The sequence below is a fragment of the Notamacropus eugenii genome, chromosome 5 (assembly GCF_028372415.1).
Source record: "Notamacropus eugenii isolate mMacEug1 chromosome 5, mMacEug1.pri_v2, whole genome shotgun sequence".
NCBI lineage: Eukaryota > Metazoa > Chordata > Mammalia > Diprotodontia > Macropodidae > Notamacropus > Notamacropus eugenii.
The window spans coordinates 288,493,327-288,520,647 of NC_092876.1; the positions used below are offsets into that span (position 1 = coordinate 288,493,327).

At 36.5% G+C, this 27,321-nt stretch overlaps 1 protein-coding gene across 3 annotated transcripts in view; it reads right to left on the bottom strand.

Moving 5' to 3' along the window:
- ARHGAP15 (Rho GTPase activating protein 15) overlaps window positions 1–27,321 on the bottom strand; it is an 831,062-nt gene that overhangs the window by 240,284 nt on the left and 563,457 nt on the right. For all 3 annotated transcript variants that reach the window (XM_072613186.1, XM_072613188.1, XM_072613185.1), the window contains exon 11: window positions 7,619–7,696. In XM_072613186.1, coding sequence (XP_072469287.1) covers window positions 7,619–7,696 — 78 coding nt within the window. The remainder of the gene's footprint in view (window positions 1–7,618; window positions 7,697–27,321) is intronic.

Here is a 27,321-nt window from a genome sequence, read left to right on the forward strand (position 1 = left end):
ATGCTTAAGCCCAGTTCTGACCATGTTACTCTCCTATTCAACAAACACCAGTGGCTCCTGTTTCTGGACAAAATATAAACTCATTTGTTTGCGTTTTAAAGTCCTTTGCAACATGACTCCAACCTAGCTTTCTGACCTAACTGTACATTATTTCTCTTCCCACACCTTCCAGTCTAGCCAAACTGATCTCCCACATGGCATAGAGAGCTACATTCCTCATTTCCATGTATTGGCTATTTTTTACTCATCACTTCAGCCTTGTAGAATACTTTTTCCTCAAGATATAGCTCAAGTTATCACCTTCATGAAGTTTTTCTTCTTCTTAACTGCTAGTACCCTCTCATCCTAATTACCTTGTATTTATATTATGTATATTATACAATTTATACAATTATATAATTTTTATTAATAATATACATTCATTTTGTGTTTTCTTTATAAAAGGGTTTTGTGTAAAACTATATGTGTGTATAAAGGTATTGTTTCCATATAGAATGTTAGTCCTCTGAAAGCAGAGATAATTTCATTTTTTGTATTTATACCTTAAGAAGAGTGTCTCATATAATAGGCTACTAATAAATGTTTGCTAATTGAGTAATATAGTCTGTTCTTTGGTTGAAATGTTTGTCAAGTCCAAAATGTGTGCTCTGTGGATTGGCTATGGTATAGGAAATAATAGTACTAGACATTTCTAATAGATAACACCTTAATGTTTTCAGTGTATTTCATAACCCACATCTCATTTGAACTCACAATGGTCCTATGATGCAGAAACCTCAGGTATCATGCCATTTTAGACATAAGGAAATTAAAGCTCAGAGGGTGCTCAGATGATAATATGTGTTACAGGTAAGAACTGAAGTCAGATCTTCTTAGCTCAAAGCTTAGGGCTCTTTCTATGCTACAGCCAGGCACTGGTACCTTTAGGGGCTTAAGTGAGTCAGACATGGTCTGGTTTTTATAATACTAGGTCAAACTCTGAAACCTACATGCACAAGGTAGAAGAGCTGTTATTGGTTTGACCTCTATGGCCAGCATCCTTGAGTAGTGAGAGGGCATTGTCTTAAAGTCCTGAAAACACTGAGGTCTTGTCAGTAAAAAGGCCCTAGAGCTGCTAACTCACTGATGCAACAGAGCTGAAAAAATGAGGGATAAGAAAGTTTCCAAAGACCCAAAGATCTTGCAGTCTGACGTTTTTATGATTAAGTGATATTTTCAGCTTTTAATGGGAAAAATAAATCATTGTTAAAAGATAATCTTGTCATGTGGAAGCCAAAAAGGTATAATATCAATGGTCTGCCTTCCAAAAAAGAAAAAAAAAACACCCTGTGGAACAGGATAAAGCAAATAACATGGTTTGTTTTGTTGTTGTTGACTTTGGTGGCCAGATTGAAGTCAGCTTAAGGAAATACCTTACTTTAAAAAAATAATAAGAGGGCAAAATAAATTCACTTGATAGAAAAATGAATGAACTTGATACAGGGGTTGTTTTATAAAAACAGGACCATAGGTTTGAAAATCTCTCTCTAGATCTTTCCCTGCTTCGTTCAATTGCTTATTTCATGATGAAACTGCCAATTGTTCACATCCTTTCTCAGTTTTCCCTTCTTTTATTCAATTTCTGATGCTGCACATAATAACAGCACAGCGATAGCTACTAAAGTTAATGCGTTGCTTTGCTCTAAGGTCCAATCTATAGAAATACAGTTTAGGTACAGTTGATAACATGAAATAGGGCCTCTGATAGTTGATTTACATGGGTGAGTGCAAACTCTCAGTGTGATCCAAACCAGTGATGCCATCTATTTAAGCCAATAGTTAATTTTTTACTTCTATTCCAATGGGGTTTAGGTGAACAAGGATATCTAAACTATGCAACAACAACAAAAAATAAATGGAAAGAATAGCATTTTTCCTTCTCTGTTTAAACATACACATGCAATGAATTCTTTCTGTGGGTATACAGAGGATGGGTGGTATATATTGTATTCTTCCTGGAGTTTGTTAAGTGTATCACAAAGTCTTCCTTTATATTCTAAGATTACTTGAAGAAAATTGCCCAGATTCCTAATAAGATCTATTCCTCACTGGTTCTGGGGATGTGCAGAAAGGTGGAGGAATCTTTTTTTTTTAGAGTAATCTATTAAATATACTCTGAAGGAAGATAACATAGTGGGAAGAATTCTGGCTTTGGAGTCAGAGCCCTGGGCTTCAAAACACAGCTTTATCACTTAAAGCTTATATGAGCAAATCATTTAATTTTTCTGGATCTCAATTTCTTAATCTGTAAAATGAAGAATTTCAACTATCTCTGAGGTTCTTTCTACTTCTAATTCTATAATCTTTTGAAAGATCCCCAGTCACACTTCGTCATTTACTTAGGGTTTGGGTCCTTGTATTTGATAGGAAGGTTATGGATTGACATTTGCATCTATGATTTCATCATTACAGGGAACTCTCAGGTGAGGTAACTTCCTCTACCAATGTAAGCACCTATTTAAAAAAAAATGTTGTGTTGGTTGCCTATTAGAGCACTATTTGATTTATACAGGTCACATAGTATGTATCTGTGAGAGGTGGATCTGGAATCCAAGGTCTTCCTTGCCACTACTCCAGGTTTCCTCTTTTCTCTCTAGAAAGAAATTTTTGTTCATTTTCCTTAAGGATGAACAATGCTAACTAAACTGTTTCTTGTCCAGTAGTTTCCAACTCTTTGTGTCCCCATTTGGCATTTTCTTGGCAACTGTACTTGAGTGGTTTGTCTTTCCTTTCTTCACTTCATTTTATGGATGACAAAAGTGAGGCAAACAGATTTGCCCAGAGTAACACAGCTAGTAAGTATCCAAGACCAGATTTGAACTCAGGAAGATGAATCTTCCTGATTCCAGGTTCACCATGCTATCCACTGCACCACTTAGCTGCTGTGTCTAAACAGTACCTTGATAATAACATTGTGATACTTTGATGTTAATGGGGTGCTTTTCGGACATAAGCTGAGTTAGGGAGTAGAAGTAATATTTGCCTCATTTTCCTGAGGTTGACTTGTGTTAAACTGGTAGATTTTAGAACAGGGATTTCAATCCAGATGACCCGATTTCAGATTCAGCCCTCTTTCCATTACACTGCATTGCTTCTAACCTTATGGCTATTTATCCTCTTTAGAACCTTAAAACAATCTGCCCTTTGCAGAAGGAAGGGGATTGTATGGGCTTTATCTGATTTTTTAAAAAAAAGAGATTAGAAAGCCAGCAGCATATTACTTGTAGGAAATGTCCTGAAAAATAAGGAGATAGAATGAGGAGGTAGATTAATATGAAAATAGTGGGATCTTAAAAGTTCCATTGTCAGAAATCTTTAAACAATGACCCACAGTCTTATATGCTAAAGCCTATGCTTTGTAAGAATGCTCACGAGAATGTGATGAGAATTGAGATCATGTAACATTCCATAGCATTAATATGAGATCTCAGATCTGTGATGCTCTGAGATCTAGGTTCATGCACCCCATTTTATTGGATAAAACCAACACTTTGCCAAAAGATGGCACAAGCAGAATGAAACTAAGAACTCTCACCCAATTCATCTAGAAGGTTCATTGGTTTGTTCTCTGTTGCACCAAGAGATGAAGGAGTAGGACCAGAATTCAGAAAGCTGTTTTTTTCCTAAGAATTCAATCTAATTCAACAATCATTTACTAAGTGCTTATGATGAGCAAGACCTTATGTTATTTGCTGTGGATACAAAAAATAAAATTAAAACAGTTTTTGTTCTCAAAGAGCATATATTCTATTGGAAATGTTTAAGATGTTTCTGTGGTATCAACGTGGCATTAATCCCAAAACAAGGATTAAAGTTTCTGGCATGGTGATGATGCTCAGGACAGCTTGAACCTATATGACATTTCAATTGCTGAACAGTTTTGCTGTTTGCATGCTACCAGGGCAATATTATTTACCATCACCAAGAAGCAGAATGCAACCAGTCCACTAGTTTTGTTTTTAAAGAGTAGACAGTACATGTATGACATATATTAAATGCAGATTTTCTCATTTTGCAAGCTCTCAATAAATATTTGTTGTCACTGGGGTGAATTTTTTAAAAGATGTACATTTGATTAATATAATAAAAAATCCAATTTGATTAAAATATAGATCTGGAAGTATTAATCAAAATATCCAGTCCCCAATGATATTTGTAGATTTAGAGAACAATGAAACAAGTTAATATGGACTGATGGGTATATTTTAAATTACTGAGGGTAATGGTGAAGAAGATGAAAGAAAATTATGAGTCAAAATAGAATGAATCTTATTCATCTTAACATGTAGCCAAATTCCAATTATCCTGTTAATGGCTAGTATAGAAAATAAGTTTTAATGTTAAAACAAAATATAATCTTTCAAATTTCTTTTGTGAATAATTATGATATTAATAATTAACACTATTAATTGGCATAGTATGCTATGCTTTGTAAAGTACTTTCACATGGTTTATCATTTCATCTCCTTAGGACCCCCTCAGTCCTAACACACCCACCCACACACCCATACATGCATTCATGCACACACACACAGAACCATATGCTTAGACAATGCAACATTTTCTGTGCCCAGCCTTGACTGCCCTCCTGGTTTGGTTCTGCTGTCAGTAGACTAGGACCCAGATGGGTGACATAAGGGAGGAGGTTACAGGTCTCCTGTAAGTGATTCATTAAAAAAGATAATCTGATCACTGATAATTGAGAATTGGCTGTATATGCTCTCCTTTGACTGTCTAATCCAAAGTCATTTTTATAAAAATTTGGACATAGTTGAGAGTGTCAAAAGTCCTCATGTAGCTTTATTTGTATTCTGTGCATTCTATTCTGACAGTGCTATAAACCAGATAGTTTACTGACAATTCTGTGCTACCAGATACCAACTAAGGCCTTCTGTCCAGCTTTACATTGTCAAATCTCATGAAAACATGAGGAATTACAAAGCCTTAGAAGATGATGAAGTTTAGATTACAAAAGATGAGATGGACAGATTTCATATTTTCATTGCAGATGATGGTTTTTTTTTTCTTTTGCCTTTTCATACTGCTGAGCATATTTTTTAAGGCAGGAAATGCAACTAGTGTTTGTTTCTAGTGCTGCTTCTGTTTTCAGATTTCTTTTCTGTAGGAAAAATGTGTTGCCCAGCTGCCTAGAATCCTAATCAGGATATACTTCCAGCACAAAATATATTGCAGGAATGATTTTAGTTAATTGAAAAGGGAACAAAAATGAGGCTGGACCCAGTTCATACTTTTTATCCCCTCAGAGAATACTCTTACTCAAATTGGGCCATTATGGATAAAGTTGGTGAGGGTAAAAGAATTTAAACCTATTGGGGACCTTAGAAGTCATTTAGATCAAAAGATTAAGTACTTTATATAAATCTATATAGATAGTAAGCAGCATTCCTAGGATTCAAAGGCAATTCTTTTAAAGGAAGAACCAGCTCTTTCTATTAAACTATGACACTTCTCTCTCACTAGACTGCTTCTCCAGGTTGGAGAGCAACCTGTTAAGGACAAAGATATGAATGTAAAGGAATACTACTACACTAGAAGAAATGATGAAAGAGATGGTTTCAGGGAATCCTGAGAACACTTGAATGAACTGATTCAGAGTGAAGTAAGCAGAATCAAAAGAACTACATGCACAATAACAACACTGTACAGGCAAACAACTTTGAAAGACTTGAGAACTCTGATTAATGCATTGACCAACTGACTGCAGAAAGCTTTCTACTCACCTCCTCAAAGAGAGCTGATAGAGTTGGAGTGCAGAGCTAGATGTGTGTATGTGCGTGTGTTTGTATGTGTATCCAATGTGGGAATTTCTTTTGCTACCCTACGCATATTTGTTATAAGGGTCTCTCTCCCCTACACTGAACATAAGGAGAGGAGGAAGAGAGAACATTGATTTTTGTTAATTAAAAAACCTAAATTTAATTTAAAAAAAGACAAAGACTCACAAAGTTTAATAAAAATTCAGTGGTGACAAGTTGTATTGATATTAGAAATGATGGTCACTTTTAAAGGCTGCCAAATGCTAAGAAGCATGTTTTAATTTAAAGAGCAGATCTAAGAAAAGGAGATACTACAGAGAAATTCTAGTCAAGTGAAAGTCTCCTAAGCCTCAGCCTTTTCTCCTCCCACTTCTCTCCAGCCCTTCCATACTCCAACCCCTAACCCACACCAACCTACCCACACAAACATATATATGCACACCCACACCCACACACCCACCCACCCACACCCACACCCACACACACACACACACACATATTCCTAGGTGTATACTAAATAGATATTACTTCTCTCTGATTCTCAGGTTTAGACTCATCATAGCCTTTGCCCATCTGAAAGACATGTCTTCCAACACTAAATGTAATAGAATACACCAGAGAACTCTGATAAACTCTTTATCAGCAAATATATTCAATGGCTAAGCCACTCCTTTTGGAAACAACAGCACAAAGGTAAGCCAAGAACAAAAAAGACGAATACATAGCATATATAGAGGTGAAACTGCAGTTTTCCCAGAACTCCAATGCTTTACAATTTCTTTAAGATTCCACGTTTCAACTCAAGAATAGACCTTATCCATTACATGTCTACTGATAGTCTACTCATTTATATACCCTGCCTGGTTTTCTCTGTTTAGCATGACTCTCTATCATGTTTACAATGATTAACCAACTGAAATATTATCTTTTTTCATTCATTCTTTTCCTCAAATATTCCCATAATCAACAGACTCACCAACAAATGTTGCCAGTGTCTAAAAGACCATTATTCTGTTTTGCTCCATCAAGGTTTTAGTGTCTAGCCTGAGACACTTGAGAGGGACAATGAGAAGGGAAAAAAGAAAGAGGTCCAGAATTTTTGTCCTACGTTTATTGTGAATTTTTAATAGATTTCTAGTGGGGTTACATTCTAGATCTGAAAGCAATGTATTTGAGTGTTTTATGCTCAGAATACTTTTAGGTACACTTATGTTTCCTTATTACTGCCAACAGACAATCATAAAAAAGTTATCAATTCCCTGATTTCTGATAAGTAGAATCATAGTTTAAAAAGATAGAAATATAAAACAGAGAATCCCATAAGTATGGTAAAAATGAAAAGATGTTTTAAAAAATTAATTCCAATTTTAAGATGTTTAAGTCTCCTTGGTTTTCTCCATATATTTCCAAGTTTTATGATACCATTCCTTATCTTTCTAAACTCTTACATATGATTCCAATGTATATTTCATTATTCTATTTTAAAAATACAGTCCTTTTCTCTCTTGTTTCTCCTCCTCCCAGTTTATCTTAGTCTGTTCATTATCCATGTTTTTTGTCACTACCAGTTGATCTGTACTCTTCTATCTACCATCCATTTTTAGCTCTCTACTACACCCCCCTCCACCCCTGCTACCAACTGCCCATTATTCTTGCTCTCTCCGCTTAATTATTCTTTTACTTCTTCAACTTTTCTTTCCCTTCATCTCGTCAACCTATATTCACTGCCTATAGCAGAGTCTGAAATATAGTCTGTGATGGAAAAGCACTAAAAAAATGACTGAGGGGAAGGAATCACTTACCTTGATTGACAATAAATCGTAGCTTCTGTATTGTTGCCAGATTGCCACTAACTCGATATATTCCATCAACATCCAGACCTAGAAACAGAGGTGCATATTTCATATGGCTTCATGTAAGCACTTGTTATAAGAAGTGAGTGACAAGAAAACAACAATGAAAAAATATATCTTAATGAACATGAGGAGGAATGGTATAGTGAATCGCTATCAAATGTCTCCTCCCTTTCAGAGGAAAAATAATAAAATCTGTCATTTTAGCTCTGACTACAATAATAGCAATACACATATACGTATATATGCATACACACACACACACACACACACACACACACATATATGTAAACCCAAAGTAAACTAATCCTAATTTTGTCATTTTTTAGATATTTTAGGCATTTTATCATTAATTAATATGGATGTTTAATAGATGCTTGGGATGGTAGTAGACAGGATGGAGTTACAGTGAACATGCTAACCACAACGCTTCCCTGGAAGAAGCCTGGAATTCAGTCAGGGATTTACAATCTAAACAGGGCTGCCAGGCACATGCGTGTTACGCCCTCTTGTGGAAAGCCAAAATAACCCAAGGGTTTAGTTACCTTCCAAAGACAGCAAGAGCAGATACTGGTCTAGGTATTTGAAGACACAGATTGGAAATCCAATTTGAGACATTTAATATGGTGATCTAGGGCATTAAAAGTACTTAGTGCTCCTATGTACAATAAGCACTTAAAAAAAATTTACTCTTCCCCATCAAAAAAAGATCTTATCAAGAAGGTGGATATTGATTTTAGATGACTTGAGAATTGATTCCCAATAATTGAAAACCAGATGAATTTCACACGGCAGTATATCTGATAAATCAGATTTTTCATACATATAATCCCCATGGTATTAAGTATATTGCTAAGTAATCAAAGAAACTGAGAAACAAGGGAGGAAAACCATACTCAAACACTAATATTATCCTTTATAGCATATGTAACACAAATAGCAGAGTTGAGATTTAATAGGAATAGTCTCTTGGTGGCACTACAAGCAATTCAGAATTCAGGTACTTGCTCTCCCAACTAGTCTTTGTATGTCATAAAATATTATCTAGTATGACATAAATATCTCCATATTCCTACATGTTTATTATTTGGAACATTTCCTTGATTTAAATATTACTTGCAAACTATTTTGGTATAAGGCTAAAGGGGGGTATTTGGTTATATCATCACTGTTTATCTACAACCTAACTTAGCTGAAACATCTCATAGAATTTTCAAAGCATGGATTCCCAATTCATGGAGCTAAAGATCCACTTGGGGGTAATATTAAGGAACAGCTATTAGTGAAATCTGCTAGGTGGCCTACTGGATAGAACGCTGAGTCTGGAGACAGTTCAAATCTGACCTCAGATACTTACTAGCTGTATGACGCTGGGCAAGTCATTTAACCACATTTGCCTCATTTTTCTCATTTGTAAAATGAACTGGAGAAGGAAATAGCAAACCATTCCAGTACCTTTGCCAAGAAAACATCAAATGTAGTCACCAAGAGTCAGACTTGACTGAGAAATGACTGAACAGCCACAAACTGGTAAAGTCATATGTATGTATGTATGTGAGTCTGTATGTAGTCCTAATATGTAGATTCGTCATATATTATAATAAGGGAGTCCCTGTAACTTCTTGAGAATGGCAACTCTGTGAAGATATTGACAGAAGCTGGGTTCCTGCTAGGAAATGAAAGGCATATATAATTTACTCATACTTGGGAAATACAAGCATAATATTTATTACTGATAGGTAGTAATGACTAATATACTAAGGTGTTACCAATGTAAACAAACATATTATGAGTTGCCTATAGATGTATGAACATTATTCTACTCAAGAATTTGCTAGTAATTATTTTAGATGAAAGGAGAAACAATCTTTATTTCATCATCTTTGCCCCCAAACCTTGACTCAATTTACACTGTAGCTATCAAGTAATAAGACAATTTTCTTATATAGTTCAAAATTTAGGTCAGAAAACAGGAAGTACAAATAAGAGTTCCATGTATGTTTGAATATTGATACCATTATCTACTTTTAATTTGAGCAAACAAGCATTTATAATGTCCTATATAAGGAACTGTGTTAGGTGTTAAGGATACAATGACAAGAGTGAAAAGAGTCCCTGTTCTCAGAGAGTTTATATTCAAGAGAGAGGAATCACCATGTTGGTTTCTCCTTCATTTTCAAAGAGGACAAATGACATTAAGGGGGCTATCTTGACTTGTGCATGAATTGGATTTAAGGGAGACAGAGTTGCACAAAATTGTTGGCTTCACTGTCTTTTCCAGTTATCAGAGTCTGGTAGCAAGACACAAATCAAGACAAATGGTGATGGCCCAGGATGCAGTGGACCGCCTTGGTGTCTTCAATGCCTGATCAAGCTCTAAGTGCTCCACAAAGCCTGCTTCAGCTATCTTCATGGCCACTGGAATAAATTGTTCTCAACCACCCACTCCACTGGGGTGAGGGCTGGAGTGGGGAATCTTCACATGCTTGGAGTAGATATCTCCCTAACTCACCAATGGGTTTTAGGCTGTTGGTTGACCTTAACCTGTTTTAGCCTGTATGCTAAGATGGTTTTATGAGTGTGGCTGCTGTATGTTATAGCTTCCTAGAGCCACAGATAAAAGCTGGGTGACAGGTGGATGAGCAGACCGGAAAAGGGCTCAGCAGCTCTCACAGCACAGTGGGGTACTGAACACCCCTATACCCATGAATCAACAACTATACCCAAAATATATACAAAATATAAATACAAAGTAATTTCAGGGAGAACATTAATTACTGGAGTGAGTGGAAGGATCAAGAAAGACCTCCTCTGTGAGGTGATACTTGGGCTAAAGCTTGAATGTGGCAAAGGATCCCAAGAGACAGAGACCAAAACAACATATTAACTGATGATCATAGCAGAGAAGAACAATTACCAAATTTATTCATTAACCTGGTTTTCAGTGCAAAGAAATCTTTTTTTTTTTTTTTTTTTTTTTTTTAGTGAATACATTGAATTTCAGTTCAATAAGGGCAGGGGACAGTGGGTAAAGAACAATGTAAAATAAATTAGTCATATTTTTAAAAGAATCTACATGTGAATTTTGGCAAGTTTGCATTTTTCATCATGTAGCAAAGTATAAGCAACACTTTTATATAAAGCAAGAAAAAATATACTAATTTTCATTCAATAGATATTATATGTCCATAATCTAAAAGGTACTTTCTTAGCCATAGACAATATAAAAAGAAAAATGAAAAAGCTCTTTGTTCTGATGATCACTTTCTCCCAGGTGTATATTACCCAAATACAGATTTACAAAGTGAACATGAAGTATAAGCTGAGCCTTGAAGGGAGTTAGAGATTCCAAGAAGAGGAGATGAGGAGGGAGAGCATCCTAGACATGGGAGACACCTGTACAAACTCATTAAAGTGGGAGATTTGTCATGCAGGGAGAACAGCATGAAATTCTGCATGGACTAGAGTGGGAAGAGTAATGTGAAATCACTCTGGAAGTATAAGTTGGAAATAGATTCTGAAGGGCTACCAGTGTCAAAGAGAAGCGATGTTGTATTGGATCTTAAAGACAATAAGAAGCCCTTGAAGCTTCTTGGATAGAATAGTAATATGGTAAACTTGCTTTTTTAAGAATTACAATTTGGTAGCAGAGTAGTGGATGGGTCTGAAAGGGGAAAACTTGGAAGCAGGAAAATTCCTTTAGAGATTTTGCAGCAGATAAGACAAGAAAAATGAAGGCCTGAATTAGAATGGTAGTCATTATAATCAAGAATGTGGCAGTGGAATAAAGAAGTCTTCACAACTCTGGAGATGGGGGAGGTAGAGAGGGAGAGTGAATAGTTGAGTATAATTCTAAGGTTGCAAACTTAGAGAACTGAAAGGATGATAGCCATGATGTATATGTGGAAAGTGGGAGGAGGACTAAGTTTAAGGGTGGAAATAATGAGTTCTATTTTGTTGAATATGGGAAACCTGTGGGATATGCAGGTAGAGATTTACCAATATGCTTTGAAAATATGGGACTAAAGCTCAGCAAAAAAAAGATAATGCCTGTATAGGCAGATTTGGGGATCATCAGAATGGAAATATTAATTTGAATAGGATAATAATTTAACTCTTGCAAACTGATGAGATATCTGAGAAAGTATGTAGAGAGCCCAGGCATGATATATTCACATGTAAGTGATATGGATGATTACCCAGCAAAGAAGGTTGAGGAGAGTCAGATAGGTAGAAGTGGAAACAGAAAGCTTGTGTCATGAAAAATTAAGAAGGAGAAAGATTAGCTCCCAGGATGAGGTGATCAGCACTGCCAAAAGCTACAGAAAGATAAGTAATGCTGGTGAGAGAGTAAAAAATAAAGCTATTGGATTTAGCAATTCAGATATTGTTGGTAACTTTGTAGATTATTTCAGTTGAATGGTGGGTTAAGAATCTGCATTTTGAAGAGTGTAAAAGTGAGTGGGTAGATTGAGGAAATGGAGCCTCTGAGTACAAATGTGTTGTTTCTAATTATTATATTGTGAAAAGAAAGAGAGATGAAGAATTTAAGGAATTATAGAGTGAAGTGAAAGGTTTTTATTGTTTTTATTGTTTGAGGAGATCTGATTAGAAAAGGAGTCAGTAGAGAAAGAGTGATTGAAGATTAGACACAGAGTCTAAGTAGAGAGAGACAGAAAGAGAAGAGATAATTAAAATGACAATTTCTCAGAGGAGATATGGACGTTATATCATGGTCACACTTAGAAGGCTAAAGAGCCACCTTTTAAACAATGGAGCAAAGAAAAAGAATAAAGAGGGATGCTATTGATGGGATTCAAAATAATATTTAGCTCTTAGAAGTGAAGTAAATGTAGAAAGATAATTGATAATTTTCTAATTGTTCATCTCTTTGTAGGAAGTTGTATATAGTCTTGACTCATAATGCGCATCCCACACTAGATATACACATTAGCACACAGTCACATCCATGCTCATATCCAAGTTTTTTTTTAACTAAATACAAATGTATTTTGAGATTACAGTCTTACTCCAGCCTCTCTTTCCAGCACTGTTAACACACTGTTCCCATACACAAAATCTATGTTCCAACCCAACCACTCCATTTGCTATTCTAGACATACATTTTATCTTAAATGCTTCTGTGCCTAAGCTGTTTCCCATGCATGGTGTAGATCTCCTCCTCACCTCAGATTTTTGGAACCTCTAGACCTTCAACATATAGATCAAATACTATCTCTTTCAAGAGGCTTCTCTTGATTCTCATAATTGCTGGTGACCCTTCCCCCATAACTGTATTATATTTTTTGCAAGTGTCCTGCATTTTCTTATTTGTGAATATTCTGTATCTCCATATATTGTCCCTCATTTTTCCCATCTGCAGTAGAATATGAACTCTATGCGGGCAGGTGTTATATGTCACTTTTGGATTTTTATCCCCAGCATATAGCACAGTACCTGGCACATAGGTATTTAATAAATGCTTGTTGCTTAATTGATCCATTTGTCTTTCTTTTATACTCTTGTTTACTGATTAGCAAGAATAATGTTTAAAGAGAGGGAATAAGAGTTTGGCCCGGGGTAGAGATGAGTGAATTGCAAATGAAATTTTCTTTAAAATTATATTTTATTATTGGCCCAAACTAGCATAAAGTAGAGTAAATGCCCACAGTCTATCTCTAATGTCTCAGCATTGTAGTGGTAGAGAGAATGGGAACCTATAGAAGCCACTTTTGAGCTATCATAGCAAAAATGAAACCATTCCTGTCCCTAAGAAACTTAAATTCTCCTATGTAGTGGAGTGTAACAGATACAGATAAATAGACTAATTTAAGGAGATAAAAAACACTGATACCTTGGAGAGAGGAAAGTCTAGAAAGGTTTCACAAGGAACATAACAGTTATCCTGAGACTTAAAGGAAGCTAGAGATGCTAAGAGGTGGGACAATTTCTTAAATTCCATCCAAAACCATGAAAGCGAGAGATTGAATGTTGAGCTTGGATAATGGCCAATACCTCAGTTTGGAAATGCCAAAAAGAGTAATAGAAAATAAGTTTGCAAAGGTAGGTTGTTGCCAGTTCACAGGGGGCTTCAGCGTAAATTTCAGGATGAGGAGTTTCTATTTGATCACTGAGAAAATGGGGAGCAACTAAGGAGTTTTGAAGAGGAGAATAATATGATCTTATCTGTATCTTGGATGTTTTAGAAAGCAATTGAGAAAGTCTATTCATTCTTTCATACCACTGCATAAAAATGTGAGAGGACTCCACTTTGTGAAGTTAGAGAATTCATATCTCCCACCAAAATTACCTCAGGTAGAATCATTTCTATTCATCTATTTAAAAAAATATCATTCTTCTTTGCTTGATTTGGTTACATAAGCAATATTAATTTTATAAATGAAACGTCTTTGCTTTTTATTTCTTCCTTGAGTTTGTCTTCTGCTTATCAGGGATCATTCAAAAATGTAAAGCAGAAAACATTGTAACATTTTAAGAAGACCCTCTTTGGCTTTAAGAAGGGTATCAGAAAAAAGTTCATCTAAGAGAAATTTTTAAAAAAAGATCAGTAATCAAGAGTGGTTGGCACCATGCCATGGGTTGGATAGACACCATATGAGCAACTGGAAATTACTATACTGTTGAAGCAATGTAACCTTATCCTAAATTAATAATCCAACTTTCTCTTTGAGTAAAAGGGGGAGATGGAGACACTGGGTAAATCTGAACTGTGCAGCTCTTGTGGTTGTAGAATACAATCACACTAAGAAAGATTGCTGAGTGGTTTCAGATCGAAACCAGAAAGTAAGGAGTAAAGCAAAAACACATTTGATTCAGTTTATATATCTAACTTGACAGAATTCCCAAACCTTTTGGATTCAAGAATCTCAGCACCACTTATCTTGTGCCTGATAACAGTCTCTGACAGTAGTATCTCTAGTCCTAAATGTCTTGGGTCCTCTGGGTATCATACTCTTTAAATTATCTAAATCAGGTGAAGATGACATACCACATATTAAAACGGAGAGCATTACATCTCACAAAATGATCTGGAATATATCGGTGAATTGTAACTGTTACAAATTTATATAGGTCCAGTCTTGAGGTTTGATTAGCATTCCCTTGGATGGCATACAACATGGCCAACCCCCAAATGCTGAGAATATTATACCAATTATAGTGTTCACGTGCCATCCACTTTCGGCTTCAAGAACTTTGAAAGTCAAGCCAAACCAAACCAATGTAAATTGGTGGATTTGGACATCCTTTTCATGACCACATTATCCTAGCTGGATTTGAGACTACTTATTTTGGAAATATAATTAGACCAAGTATTATTTTAAAATGAGCAATATCTTCAAGGCTCCATGTTGTGCTTCTGTGAAGTTTGGAGAAAATCACTCCAAGAGGCACCTCTTTCAGGAAAACAACGTGATTGCAAATGCTATCAGGGCTTCTGCTGGGGAGGCTAAAAATACTTTGGAACATGATGAAACTCAGGCATTCAAGTTTTCTATTTGATGAAGGAGAGAGAGAGAGAGACAGAGAGAGAGAGAGAGAGAGAGAGAGAGAGAGAGAGAGAGAGAGAGAGAGAGAGAGAGAGAGAGAGACAGAGAGAGAGAGAGAGAGACAGAGAGAGACAGAGACAGAGAGACAGAGAGAGACAGAGAGAGACAGAGAGAGAGACAGAGAGAGACAGAGAGAGGGAGGGAGAGACAGAGAGACAGAGACAGACAGAGAGAGAGAGACAGAGAGAGACACACAGAGAGAGACATACACTCACAAAGACAGAGACAGACAGACAGAAAAAAAGACATAGAGGGAGAGAGACAGAGAGAGACACAGAAAGAGAGAGCCACAGAGAGAGAGACAGAAAGGAGAAATAAGCAGAGAAAGAGATACGGGAAAACAACTATTATATTCATTGCAATGAAGTTTGTTTTTCATCAGAAGCTAGCCATCTTGTGTTTCAAAATAGTCTTTATCACTGACAGAAATCACTGGGTTTTGCTCTTGTGGATTAAAAAAGTAATAAATTTATCCCATTTCTTCTGAATGTTAGAATAGGATGGACACACAATTAGGAATTATTAGACCAAATGGTGGTCTAAGCTCAGTGGAAAGAATGCAGCTGTCATGAATAATTCCCACCATAAATCTTAGAAATTTTCCAAAAAGAAATCTAAGAGACAAGGACTGTATCCAGAGTTGACTAGTTTATTTGCCAAAATAGTTTTGTTTTTTTTTTTTAACAATGCAGATGAGCTTGTTAAAAATAGTCCCCAATTGTGGATGAGGTAGCAGTCCTTGGTTACATTGATAATAGGTGAACATCAAAGATATGGATCAGGGGTCTGGTCGAGAAGCACCCAGAAAGGCCCTATTTTGCTCTTGTGACATGAAACAAAATTTACCAGAACCTCTGGAGTCTGCAAATGTGGGCTGGGAATTTTGCAACGAGTCCCTCTCCTGAGATTTATGGTGATTCCTAATTCCTCAGAGGACGGCTACCACAACAGTCATTCTCCCAATTCTTTGGCCTTTTGGCTTTTCCCCCTGGCCAGAACTAGTGAGGACAGGAACACCCACAGACTTGTCCCAAAGAAGCTGTTGCACATTTTTTTCATAGTCTTTCACAAAGTCCCTTTCCAGTTCAGAGCTAAATATGAAGTGAATGGTATTCGGTATTCAGACCTATCCCCCACTCCAAATTGACATTACTGTTTCCAAGCTATCACTGCCAACTTATCTGTTCACACACTTTAAATCCTAAGGCTTGGAGTGTAGGATATCATTAAAAAAACAGTTTCTAATTTGACTTCTCTCCCCATTCTCCTGGTATTTATGCTGTTTCTGCATGCCTGTTCTATTTTCGTTACTGCACGTCTGATAATTTCCTATGAGATGGCTATTCTTCAAGAATAATCACTATGGGAAGTGGGTGTGGCATGGAGCCACACGGATTGTTTGTGAGGATAATTATTTTACTGTATGTGACAATGTAACAGAATCCAAACTGAGGCAGACTTTTCTCATATTGTTGTTGTTTCCTTTTTCCTTATAAAAAAAGTTGTCCTTTTTTTCTTTTTCTTTCCAGGACTATGAGTTTATTGCTACACCCTTAGGAAAGTCTTGGTATAGAAATGTCCTTTACTCCTGCAAATCATAATAATAAAGAGAATTCCTGGGGACACTGGCTGCTTAAGTGAATTATCCAAAGTCATACATGCAGAATATGCCAGAGAAAAGAACTGAACCCAGTTCTTTCTGACTCCAATGCACAGACAACTAGGGAGAAAGACTGAGGGTGGAGGTGGTCAAGAAGTCCATCACTCTGTGGTTAACTTGGTGAGGAAAGACCCTTTATGACCTGAACTAGATTGGTATTTCTGGAGCCTATATACAGAGTCTTTATAGTCTGTAGGATTTTTAAAACTCTTGCCCTACTAGCACAGTACCTAAGAACTCAGTCATCAAGATGTCACGTTGCAAAGAGTGGCGGGTCTGGAGTCGGAGGACCTGGGCAAAAGAATCCCACTTTTGACCCTTACTAACTTGGGCAAATCATTTAACCACCATGGCCCTTAGTTTCCTCATCTGTAAATTTGGGGGGGGGGTGATAAAGATGACCTATGATGTCCTTGTAGCTCTAGATTCATGATCCTGTGACCACTAATTCATATGGACATATCAGAGCACAAATTAAATGAAAGGATTTTAGTTATGGATGAGATAAATGCAAAAGGAAGTCTGAGAGAACTATTTAGACTGGGAGCTATGGCTCTTGAATGTATGCTGACAATGACTTGGCCTTGTTACTTGTTGCTGGCAGAATTATTATCTTGGACAAAATAATCTAGTTTGTAGACCAATACCCTAAAACTGTAATTGTAATAAAGGGATACAAAGGGGAAAACAATGGTAATCTGATGGATAGTCCTTTGTTGTGCCTAATACCACCAGGGATCTTGCATGGTTCCATGAATTGATTATGTCACTGGGATTATCAAATATTATTGTCAATTATGGGCAAGTTGATGTGCCCATATGATTATCTGTTTTTGTGAAAAAATAGTCCTATATTCATTTTCCTATTCATTAAAGAAATCTTAGATTTCATTAGAGTATTTGGTATTCTTCTAGAACTTTTCATGGAGTACAAATTATTTCATTTTCTATCTTAGTATCCCTAGCTCTTTGTAGAGTGCCTAGACCATGGTAGACACTTAAGAAATACTTGTTGATTGCTTGAGTTTGCCCTTCTGGAAGGCGACTGTTTCTTACAGGACACTAGGAAGTCAAAAGCCACCTTTCCATGTTTGTGTTGAGCTATCTAGCTATACATAGAATCACAGAGTTTCAGAGTTAGAACCGAGTTAGAAGGTCATTCAATTAGTATTTATTATGCCAGGCATTGTGCTCAGTGCTGGGGAAACAAAATAGTATGGATCCCTCTCTACAGAGGAGCTGATGAAAGCTCATCTGGTTTTTGCCTGAAGACCTCACATAAGGTAGAATAATACATCACCTCAGGAGGCAGTCCATTCTCATTGTAAGGAAGCATTATTATTATTTTGTTAACTAGCATTTATTTAGTGCTTTAAGATTTTAAAAGCGCTTTCCGTATTTTATCTAATTTGCTCCTCACAACAGTCCTGTGAGGTGACTAAGTGATATATAATGGGGGAGGAATATGACATGTTAGCTTGCAAAAGTGATTATAGAGTACGTGAAGGGAAGTACTATGAGACAACGCTAGAAAGGGGATTTGCAATCAGATTGTAGAGAGCCTGGAATCCCCAGCAAAGGAGATATTATTTTATCTTTGGGACAATAGGGTGCCACTGATGATTATAAAAGGGGAGTGTCTTGAGAAGACGATTTTGGTAGCTATATAGAGGAATGATTGGAGAAGGGAAGGCTGGAAACAGGAAACATAGGTAAGGATTAGGAGAAAACACAAGAAATGATGGTGTATACTTGTGGTGGCAGTGTGAGTAGAATAAGGAGATGATTATTTTGGACCCAGTGAGTTCGAGATACCAATAGGAAATTCAGTTGTAAATGTAGAGCAACATGGTGTAGTGAATAAGAAACTGGTATCATAGTCAAGAAGATCTGAGTTCAAATCCTATCTCAGACACTAGTTGTGTGACTCAAGGCAAGGCAGTTAATCATTCTGTGCCTCGCTTTACTCCTTTATAAAATGAGCAGGTTAGACTCAATAGCCTCTTCTTTCCTTTAATCTATGATTTTATGGCCAACAGGAAGCTGGTAATTTTGGAGTAGAGCTCTGTCTCTAAATTCTTGCCAAACTGGCCTCTTTACTATTCCCTCAGTTTTGTATTCCATCTGCCTCCATGTCTCTGAACTGGCTGTCCCCCATGACTTCAATGTGCTCTTGTCTCATTTCAATCTCTCAGAATTCTTAATTTCCTTGCTTGAAGGATTAATTCAGGTACCATCATCCATATAAAGTCTTTCCTGACCACCTCAGCTAGGTTTCTCTTTAATTGCCTTGCATTTATTAACGTATGTGTTTATATGCTGCATCCCTGCAGTAAAATGTGAGGGCAGGTGGTACTGGTTTTCGTTTTTTATTTTTGTCCTTTTAGCACCACTCATGATGTCTTGCATGCTACAAGAATGTCATATTTTTCCTGAATCCTTCTTCAGGTCCCATTTTAGTGCTTCCAGCCACATTCATTCCAAATTAGTGATATATCTCCAGGTCAATGTAGTCAAAAACAAGGAAAAGTCATGTTGTATCATGAATACATTCATTATTTGTAAGTATTATTTGTGCTTTCTACACGCGATTTAAAAAAATAAATTCTAGTGTCATGATTAATTTTTATTTAATTTTTTTTTTTAGTGGCAACATGAAACTTTTTACCCTCCTTCAGCTCGTGGTATAATTCAACTTCCAATTAAATGCAGTTTCCACTAGAGTACCTTGATTGCTTGTTGCCACCAGGGACAATAATGAATCTTCAGAAGAGAGGTGAACTGGCAGATAGTAAGAAAGATGATAAGAGACAATTTCAAAATGTCCCACATAATGTAACTCTAATAATAGTCAACATTTATGTAGTACTAAAGGTTTGCAGAACAATGTACGTATATTGTCTTATTTGACACTCGTATGGAGAAATAGGTATTATTATATTCCCATTTTACAGCACTAACCACAAGGTACAAGTCTTTTCACTAGTCTGTCGAGAAAGTAGAGCCAATGTTATTATTCTTATTTAAGAGGTTGGTGGAAATAGCCAATGAAACTAGTGTATGTGAATACTGGTAGTGTTCTCTGCTTGATGCAACCCCTTGTGGCCTTGAGCACAAAAACTGTTGTTTCCCATCTACTTACCATGTGAATTGGCATTGATTGGCAACTGAGCTGGAACTGAGTGTGCATTCAAAAAGCACTAACCAACTAAAATAAACTTTTCTCTTTCCTGCCTGACTGGTGATAGGAGGATGAACTACTCAGAACGTCTGGGTGGAAAGGGCTTTGAGCCCTTTCTTAGTTGAAGTTGGCATAAGGCTAAAAGGGTACACAGAGCAGATGTTGCTTCTGTCTATTGTATCCATACTTTCCTGCTTTTAAGTGGAATACTGAAGATGGTTACCCCTCAGTAAGCTTTGAAAGGTCATAGGAGTGAGTGCCAGAAATCAAAGGGCTAGAGTCCAGGCTGGGTGGGTGAGGCAAGAAGGGAGTCCCTAAAAAAGAAGCTTTCTGACCCAGGTCAAACTTATCATATATAGCCATTGTTTATGACTCATTGGGAAGTGAACTTAGTAGCCAAACACTTTAAGTATGAGCCCACTATTGCCAGGAACTGAAGTGGGAGAACATAATCCCCACTCTTGAACCCCATTTGGAGAAAAATGTTTTGTAACTTCTGTTATTGTTATTTTTTTGCAGTGAATATTGCTTTAAAAAGCTAATTTATATTAATTGGTTGAATGAAACTAGAGTGCTCAGTATTAGTAGTTAGTGTTATGGAGAATACACCAGAATGTGGGATCTTGCTTATGGTATTGGAGGGACAACCCCAATACCTCCATGATACTTCTACAACCCTGAGAGGGAAATGTGGCCTTATTTGGGTGCATAATTGTTCCATCAGAGGAGAGGTTGCTGTAACAATCATGAGATATTATGGGATCTACTGTCTTTTACAGATGAGTAAGAAGTGAAAGGTCAGGAAGGTTAAAGAAATTGCCTAGATTCTCATAGCTAATCATCAAAAGAGCCAAGATTCTGTTCAACAACTTTTTGACTCACTATACAACACTGTCCTTGAGATGCTGTTCTGATCACTTCGGGACTAAGAGTTTTGGCTGAGATTAATGGGCTAACAAAGCTATACCAGATATTTCATTTTCATGTTGAATGTGTAATTGTAGGCTCAGTGCCCAGACTGACCCTACAAGAACCAGAATTTCTGACATAGCACCAGAATTTATTTACCATTTTCTGAGGTATTCTGGAACATGGATGTCTTAGAGCTAACTGGTACCTGAGAGGTAGATTGCATCGTTTTTGATAAACCATCTCTCATGCTTGACACCTTTTCAAGATATACTTGAAATCCCCTACTTTTTAATGCACTAGACTCTACTAACTTCTTTTTCTTAAAGGACTTCTGAAGTAAGGGTGAGTAGTTATTTCAGAGGATGACTGTTGAGTGGAATAGTTAGGTTAGATTATTAATTCAGCAGCCATGCCTGTAAAATCTGTTTCTGGAAAAATGCTACTAAACAGTTTTTATATTTTTATATTTTCTAGATCAGTCAGTTCTACAAAATCACTCAACCAAATCATCTCAGAAGAACTTTGAAAATATTGGTTACCAATAATTTGTTATCGGTGAATTAAAATTTTTAAGAGACAGTCTCACAAAAATGGAAGAGATTCTAGCTGGAAACAGTTTAAGTTCATGGTGTTGGTTAATCTCCTATCACTTGTTAAGGATCTTTTATGTTTGATTTCTATTGTTTAGTTATGCTGTGACTATACCAGTGTAAATAAACCATTCTTTTTGTTTTGTTTCTTACTCAGACTATTGCTTGAAAATAAAGAGAAAAGAAACAAGGATAAACACTAATTTGATCTACTGCCATCATCTGCTCAGTTATAAGTGAATATACCAGGAAAAAACTGGGTCTGGAAAATTCAAGATCCAGATTGTATAGGATGATCACAACAGATAATTTCCCATGTTCTATTTTTCCTTTTAGGAAGTTTGGGTGACAGTCTGCTTCATCTGCTTATATCCCAGTGCTCTGGGCATCCTGACAGGGTTTTACGTACCAGCAATTTTATAGGGTGAAAGGATATAGAAAAGAATCACCATAACAAAGAAAGAGTCAACTTCAGAGTCCTGTATTTGATGGTTACATCAAAATTATGTATTTATAAAATGCTTCAAAAATCTTAAAGTGCTCTATAAGCGCTAGTTGTTGTTCTGATTATAAAATGCTTGCAGATCTTGACCCCAATTTTTACTGGTAGTCAATACGTAGTCCATAGAACTGTTATCATCTTAACCTTTTCCCTTCACCCCAACTTTTTAAGAGCTAAACAAAGTGACCTCACTGTTTTCCATTGGATTTTTTTAAAACACTGCCTGGGATGATTGAGATTCAGGAATGTGGGAAAATGGATTCCCAAACCACGTCCATCCCCTTTAATTCTGAACTGTAATTTTTGGCTTGCCTTGACTCACAGTCATCACATTTCAGTCTGAATCTCTCTGTAAAGTGATCTTTCTTAAACATTTCTCTCACTCATCATGGGATCAGAAACAAAGCCATTCTAGTCTTTCAGCGAAACACTTACAAATGGCTTTTACGGAGAAGTTGTAAGAGCTAAATTTCCTTTAAAACTGTTTGAAAAGGGAACATTTTTAGTGCCTGGTTGTCCTTCTTGAGAATCTTGTCATCTGTATGCCATGAGCTGCAGCTATTTTAATCTGTTTTTGTTTGCAATCCATTTGGTGTCCACCCAAGAAAATGCAGGTGATTCTAATTAACTTACTGCTGAAGATGTGGAAAAATCTCAATTGTGTTGTAGAAAATTATATACTTAAAACCTTTCCTCTATTATTTATAACATCTTATTAATGAAAATGATTACATGAATATATTTACCACCTGATTCATCTCTGTTCACTTTTTTAAATCAATGAGGTTTACAGCATAAGGGAAAAAGCACACACACACACATACACACACACACACATTCAACTAAATACAGACCTCAAGAATGTATGCCAACTTTCATTTAACAAGAGTAGTAATTTAAAAATAACATTATTTTACTTTGTGCAACATAGTTTAATATCTAAAATAACCCTGTTCCAATAAAAACCGATTGAAATACTCTCAGGCCTAACTCTGCCCTGAAGGTAAAAGTGATTAATTGAAGGATTTTGGCGGATCTCTGCTCACCACCAGGGCAGTTTAATTTAGACCACATTCAGCCATTCCTCAGTGTCTCCGCGTCAGTGGAGCATAACTCTTGGTCTTCTTTTGAGGAGTACTTCTAAATCAGTCCTTTTGGATAGTCAGCTCTATATGAATTTGCAGTTTCTAGTTGATCACTGGTGAAGGTGAGTCCTTTTGGGTTTTATATGTGCAAAATAGATTGTGGTATGTCAGAAGTGCCATCCATGAAGGCAAATCCCTCAATTGCTTTGATTGCCATTGATTCACTCATTACTGTAAATTCAGTTACGTCATAGAAAATGTGGAAGTTCTTTTTTCCCTCACTGCTTTTACAAAATGCCCCTTAGATATTCATGTACCAAGGATATCTCTGTCTTTCCCATTTAAAGGCAATACAGTAGAGGTGATTTGGGCATATATTGATGGATTTAAAAAGCTGAAGTGGATTGACAATATTCCTTTCCACGGGGCTTGAATTGAAAATCATTATTCAGTTCTTGAGAAGATGAGTACATGGCTGGAATTCTGAGAATATGGCAGAGTGCAGGACAATCTAAGGCTCATTTTACACATTACCACTTTGGAATAAATAGAAAAGGCAAGTAAAATTCTACAAAAACTACAATGATCAAATCCAGAGAAATGAAAAAAGTCATGATGAGCTAGTTATAGAAAAAAAAAGGCGGGGGAACCCAGACCATCATTTCAAAAGCCTGCTGCCTTATGGTGTTGTTAGTTTGCTGCATTTGTGTGTGTTCATCCTTTGTTGCCGAAGAAGACCATGCCATTGGAGAAGTAATGACATGACATGCACTTGACTTTGTTTGGAGTGAGGGAGGGCTGTGCAGGTCATCAGCCTCACTTCTCCTCTAGAGCCATCTGAATCCAGTGACCAGATATTCACCAGGATGACTAGAGATGACTAAGGATGAGGCAATTTTGTGGTTGACTTGCCCAAGGTCACACAGCTAGTGAGTGTCAAGTGTCTGAGGTGAGATTTGAACTCAGGTCCGCCTGACTCCTGCTCTGGTGCTCTATCCACTGCACCACCTAGCTGCCCCGAGCTGCATTTCACACAGCAAGAGACTATGCTTGTCTGGGGGTAAATATTGCATTTGTCTAGGCATTTGTAGTGTAGGGCACCACCTTTGCTCTATAGAGTTAACCCTATGGCAGTAGACTATAGAAGAAAGAGATAATAAGAGAATAAGAGAAATAAGGAAGAAATTACCTTACTTGGAATGTGGGAAAAATTCAAGGCATAAAGAGATCGCAGAAGGTAAAATGGATAATTTTGATTATAAAAAATTTAGTTCTTGAACAAACAAAACCAATATAGATAAAATTAGAAGGGAAGTAGACATCTGGGAGAAATCTTTGCCCCAAATTTCTCTGATAAAACTTCTCATCTCCAGAATTTAGAAAGAACTAACTCAAATGTGTAAGAATAAGAGCCATTCCTCAACTGATAAATGGTCAAGGAATATGAACAGGCAATTCTCAAAGGAATAAATTCAAGCTATCAAGTGCCATATGAAAAAAATCCTCTAAATCACTAATAGAGAAATGAAAATTAAAGTAACTCTGAATTTCCACCTCATGTCCATCAGATGTGCTAAATTTAAAAAGAAAAAGGAAAATGAAAAATGTTAAAGGGGCTGATTGCAGGAAAATTGGGAAAGGAATTCTATGGATTGTATCCCATTAATCTGACCTGCCTGGGGACAGCTTAAAGACAGAGAAAAGTTGATCCTTGAGGGAAGGGTAGATTCCCAGAGAAAGTGCTAGGAAAAGACAACAATTTGCCCACTTCTAGTGACCTGTGGCAGTGTCCACCCTTTAAACCTAACATATCTTATTTGATCTCGGTGGTCTGAGAGAAAAGAGAATAAACAAGCTACAGAAGTTGGAGAAGAAGAGCACAATCATGCTGTGCTTATCTCATAGCTATTTTGTACAGAAGGGAAAATTATTTTAGTGAGAACACCATAGAAAAATCAATAGAGTGATTGATGTACAGACTATTTAAATTTGACAAAGGGGAAGAAACGAACAAAGAAAAGAGCCATCAAAATGAACAGGTAATTCACAACAAAAGAAAGTGAGCAAAAAGCTACTCGTGAAGTATAGGATCCTACTACAAGGTCCCTAGAAGTGGTAATGAAGGCATTTCAAGAATCCATAGACTGGTTCAAAGGAGCAATAAAAGAATTAAGGGAAAAGATAAAAGAAATTAAGGAGATTAGACTTCTCAAGGAAGAGCATTTAGATGAAAAGTACCATCTATGAAGTAGATTTCTGAAAAAGAAAACAAGAGAATTACTAGGCAAAAAATTCTCAACCATAAAGAAAAGTAATTGAACAAAATCAGATGACAACATTAGAAGTATGCATGATACATTTATAAAACAAAAAAAAAGTACTGAATTTGAAAAATAGGATAACAGAAAAATCTCAAAAAATAATATTTGAAGAAAACATACAGAAAACTATCCAGGAATGTTATTAGAGAATGATAATATACAAATTTAAAGAACCCCCAGAACATAAATGGAGATAACCCTCAAATTTCACTCACCAAAATACAATGGTCAAACTTCAGAATTCCATTACAAAACACAAACTAAAGGGGGTTTACGGTAAGAAAAATACAGAGTAGACAAACCTCACAATTACAACATAAAGCAATAAATACTATAAGAAGCCAAAATGAAAAGTAAAAAATATATTTCATCTTCCAAAGAAAATCAATCAGAATATTGCAGGATTATTCCCTGTGTATAACAAATCAAAGGAAAATTATAATATGATATTACTAAAAGTATAAGTTGCTTTCACCTTTAAATAACATTCTGCAAAGCTCAAACTAAGCATAAATGAATAGGATGAATATTTTAGTCATCCTTCAAAAGAATCCAGAGATTAGCATGGTATTTATCAAATAAAAGAAAAATCAGTACATTTAGAAGTAACAATAGAAGATTAAGAAATTAAATGTACATTTTCATGTGTCTAGGGCTAGATATCACACATTGTCTGAATGATATTGAGCAAAATAAATAAGTTGGTAAAAATCAAGAGTAGGCTAGGATGAAAAGGGTTATTAATATTTATGGGACACAATTCCCATTCCTTCAAAATGAAATCAACTGTAATATTGTTGCTATGTCATTTCAAGCCTTTCATAATATCCCCACCTCCAGACATTTGTACCCTTCTTATAAGTTATTCATCTCCATATGCCCAACAATCCACTGACACTCTCCTCTTTCCTATACTTAAATATACTTCATCTCTAGACTGTACATTTTCACTGGCTATCATTCATGCCTGGACTTTTCTCCCTCATCCTCTCCCCTTGTGGCCTCCATGGCTTCCTTCTGATCTCAGTCAAAAGCATATCTTTTTCAAAAACCTTTTGTGATCCTTCTTAATCCCAGAGCCTTTCGTCTGTTAGTTTTCTCAAATTTATCTTGAATATATCTTGTTTGTAGATAGTTTTTTCCCCCACATGTCATCTTTCCTATTAGATTGTGAACGGCTTGAGCAAAGTAGGGATAGAATACCATGATAAATCAAAATGGAGTGGGATCTGGGTCCTGCTAGAAAAGAGGAAATGCATCTTCAAGCAATTCCACAGAGACTAGAGCATATGAGACAGAGGTCTTAATCTATTAGTGTTTTCAGTCTATTTCCAGAGAATAACTCTTCTATACAATGAAGTAAATGACAAAGAACAGGACAAGTCCCATGGGCCCCAGACTTTGGTTGAAGGGTATTTCCCATTGTATCTCAAAGTCTCACAGTCTTCTTTACGAATTGGTATTTGTTAGAACATGGTTCCTTAGAAAGAGGAAGAAGGAGCAATAGCAGCAGCAGCAGCAGCAGCAGCAGGAGGAGGAGGAGGAGGAGGAGGAGGAGGAGGAGGAGGAGGAGGAGGAGGAGGAGGAGGAGGAGGAGGAGAAGAAGAAGAAGAAGAAGAAGAAGAAGAAGAAGAAGAAGAAGAAGAAGAAGGGAGGAGGAGGAGGGTGAGAGAGGGTAGGGGGAAAGGGAGAGAGAGAGAGACAGAAACAGAGAGACAGAGAGACGGAGAGAGAGAGAGGATGAGAATTTATGGCATAGACATTAGTTTCTCTTTAAACTTTTGACAAAATTTGCTTTTAAATCCAGAAGGTTCAGGATTTTTTTTCTTCATT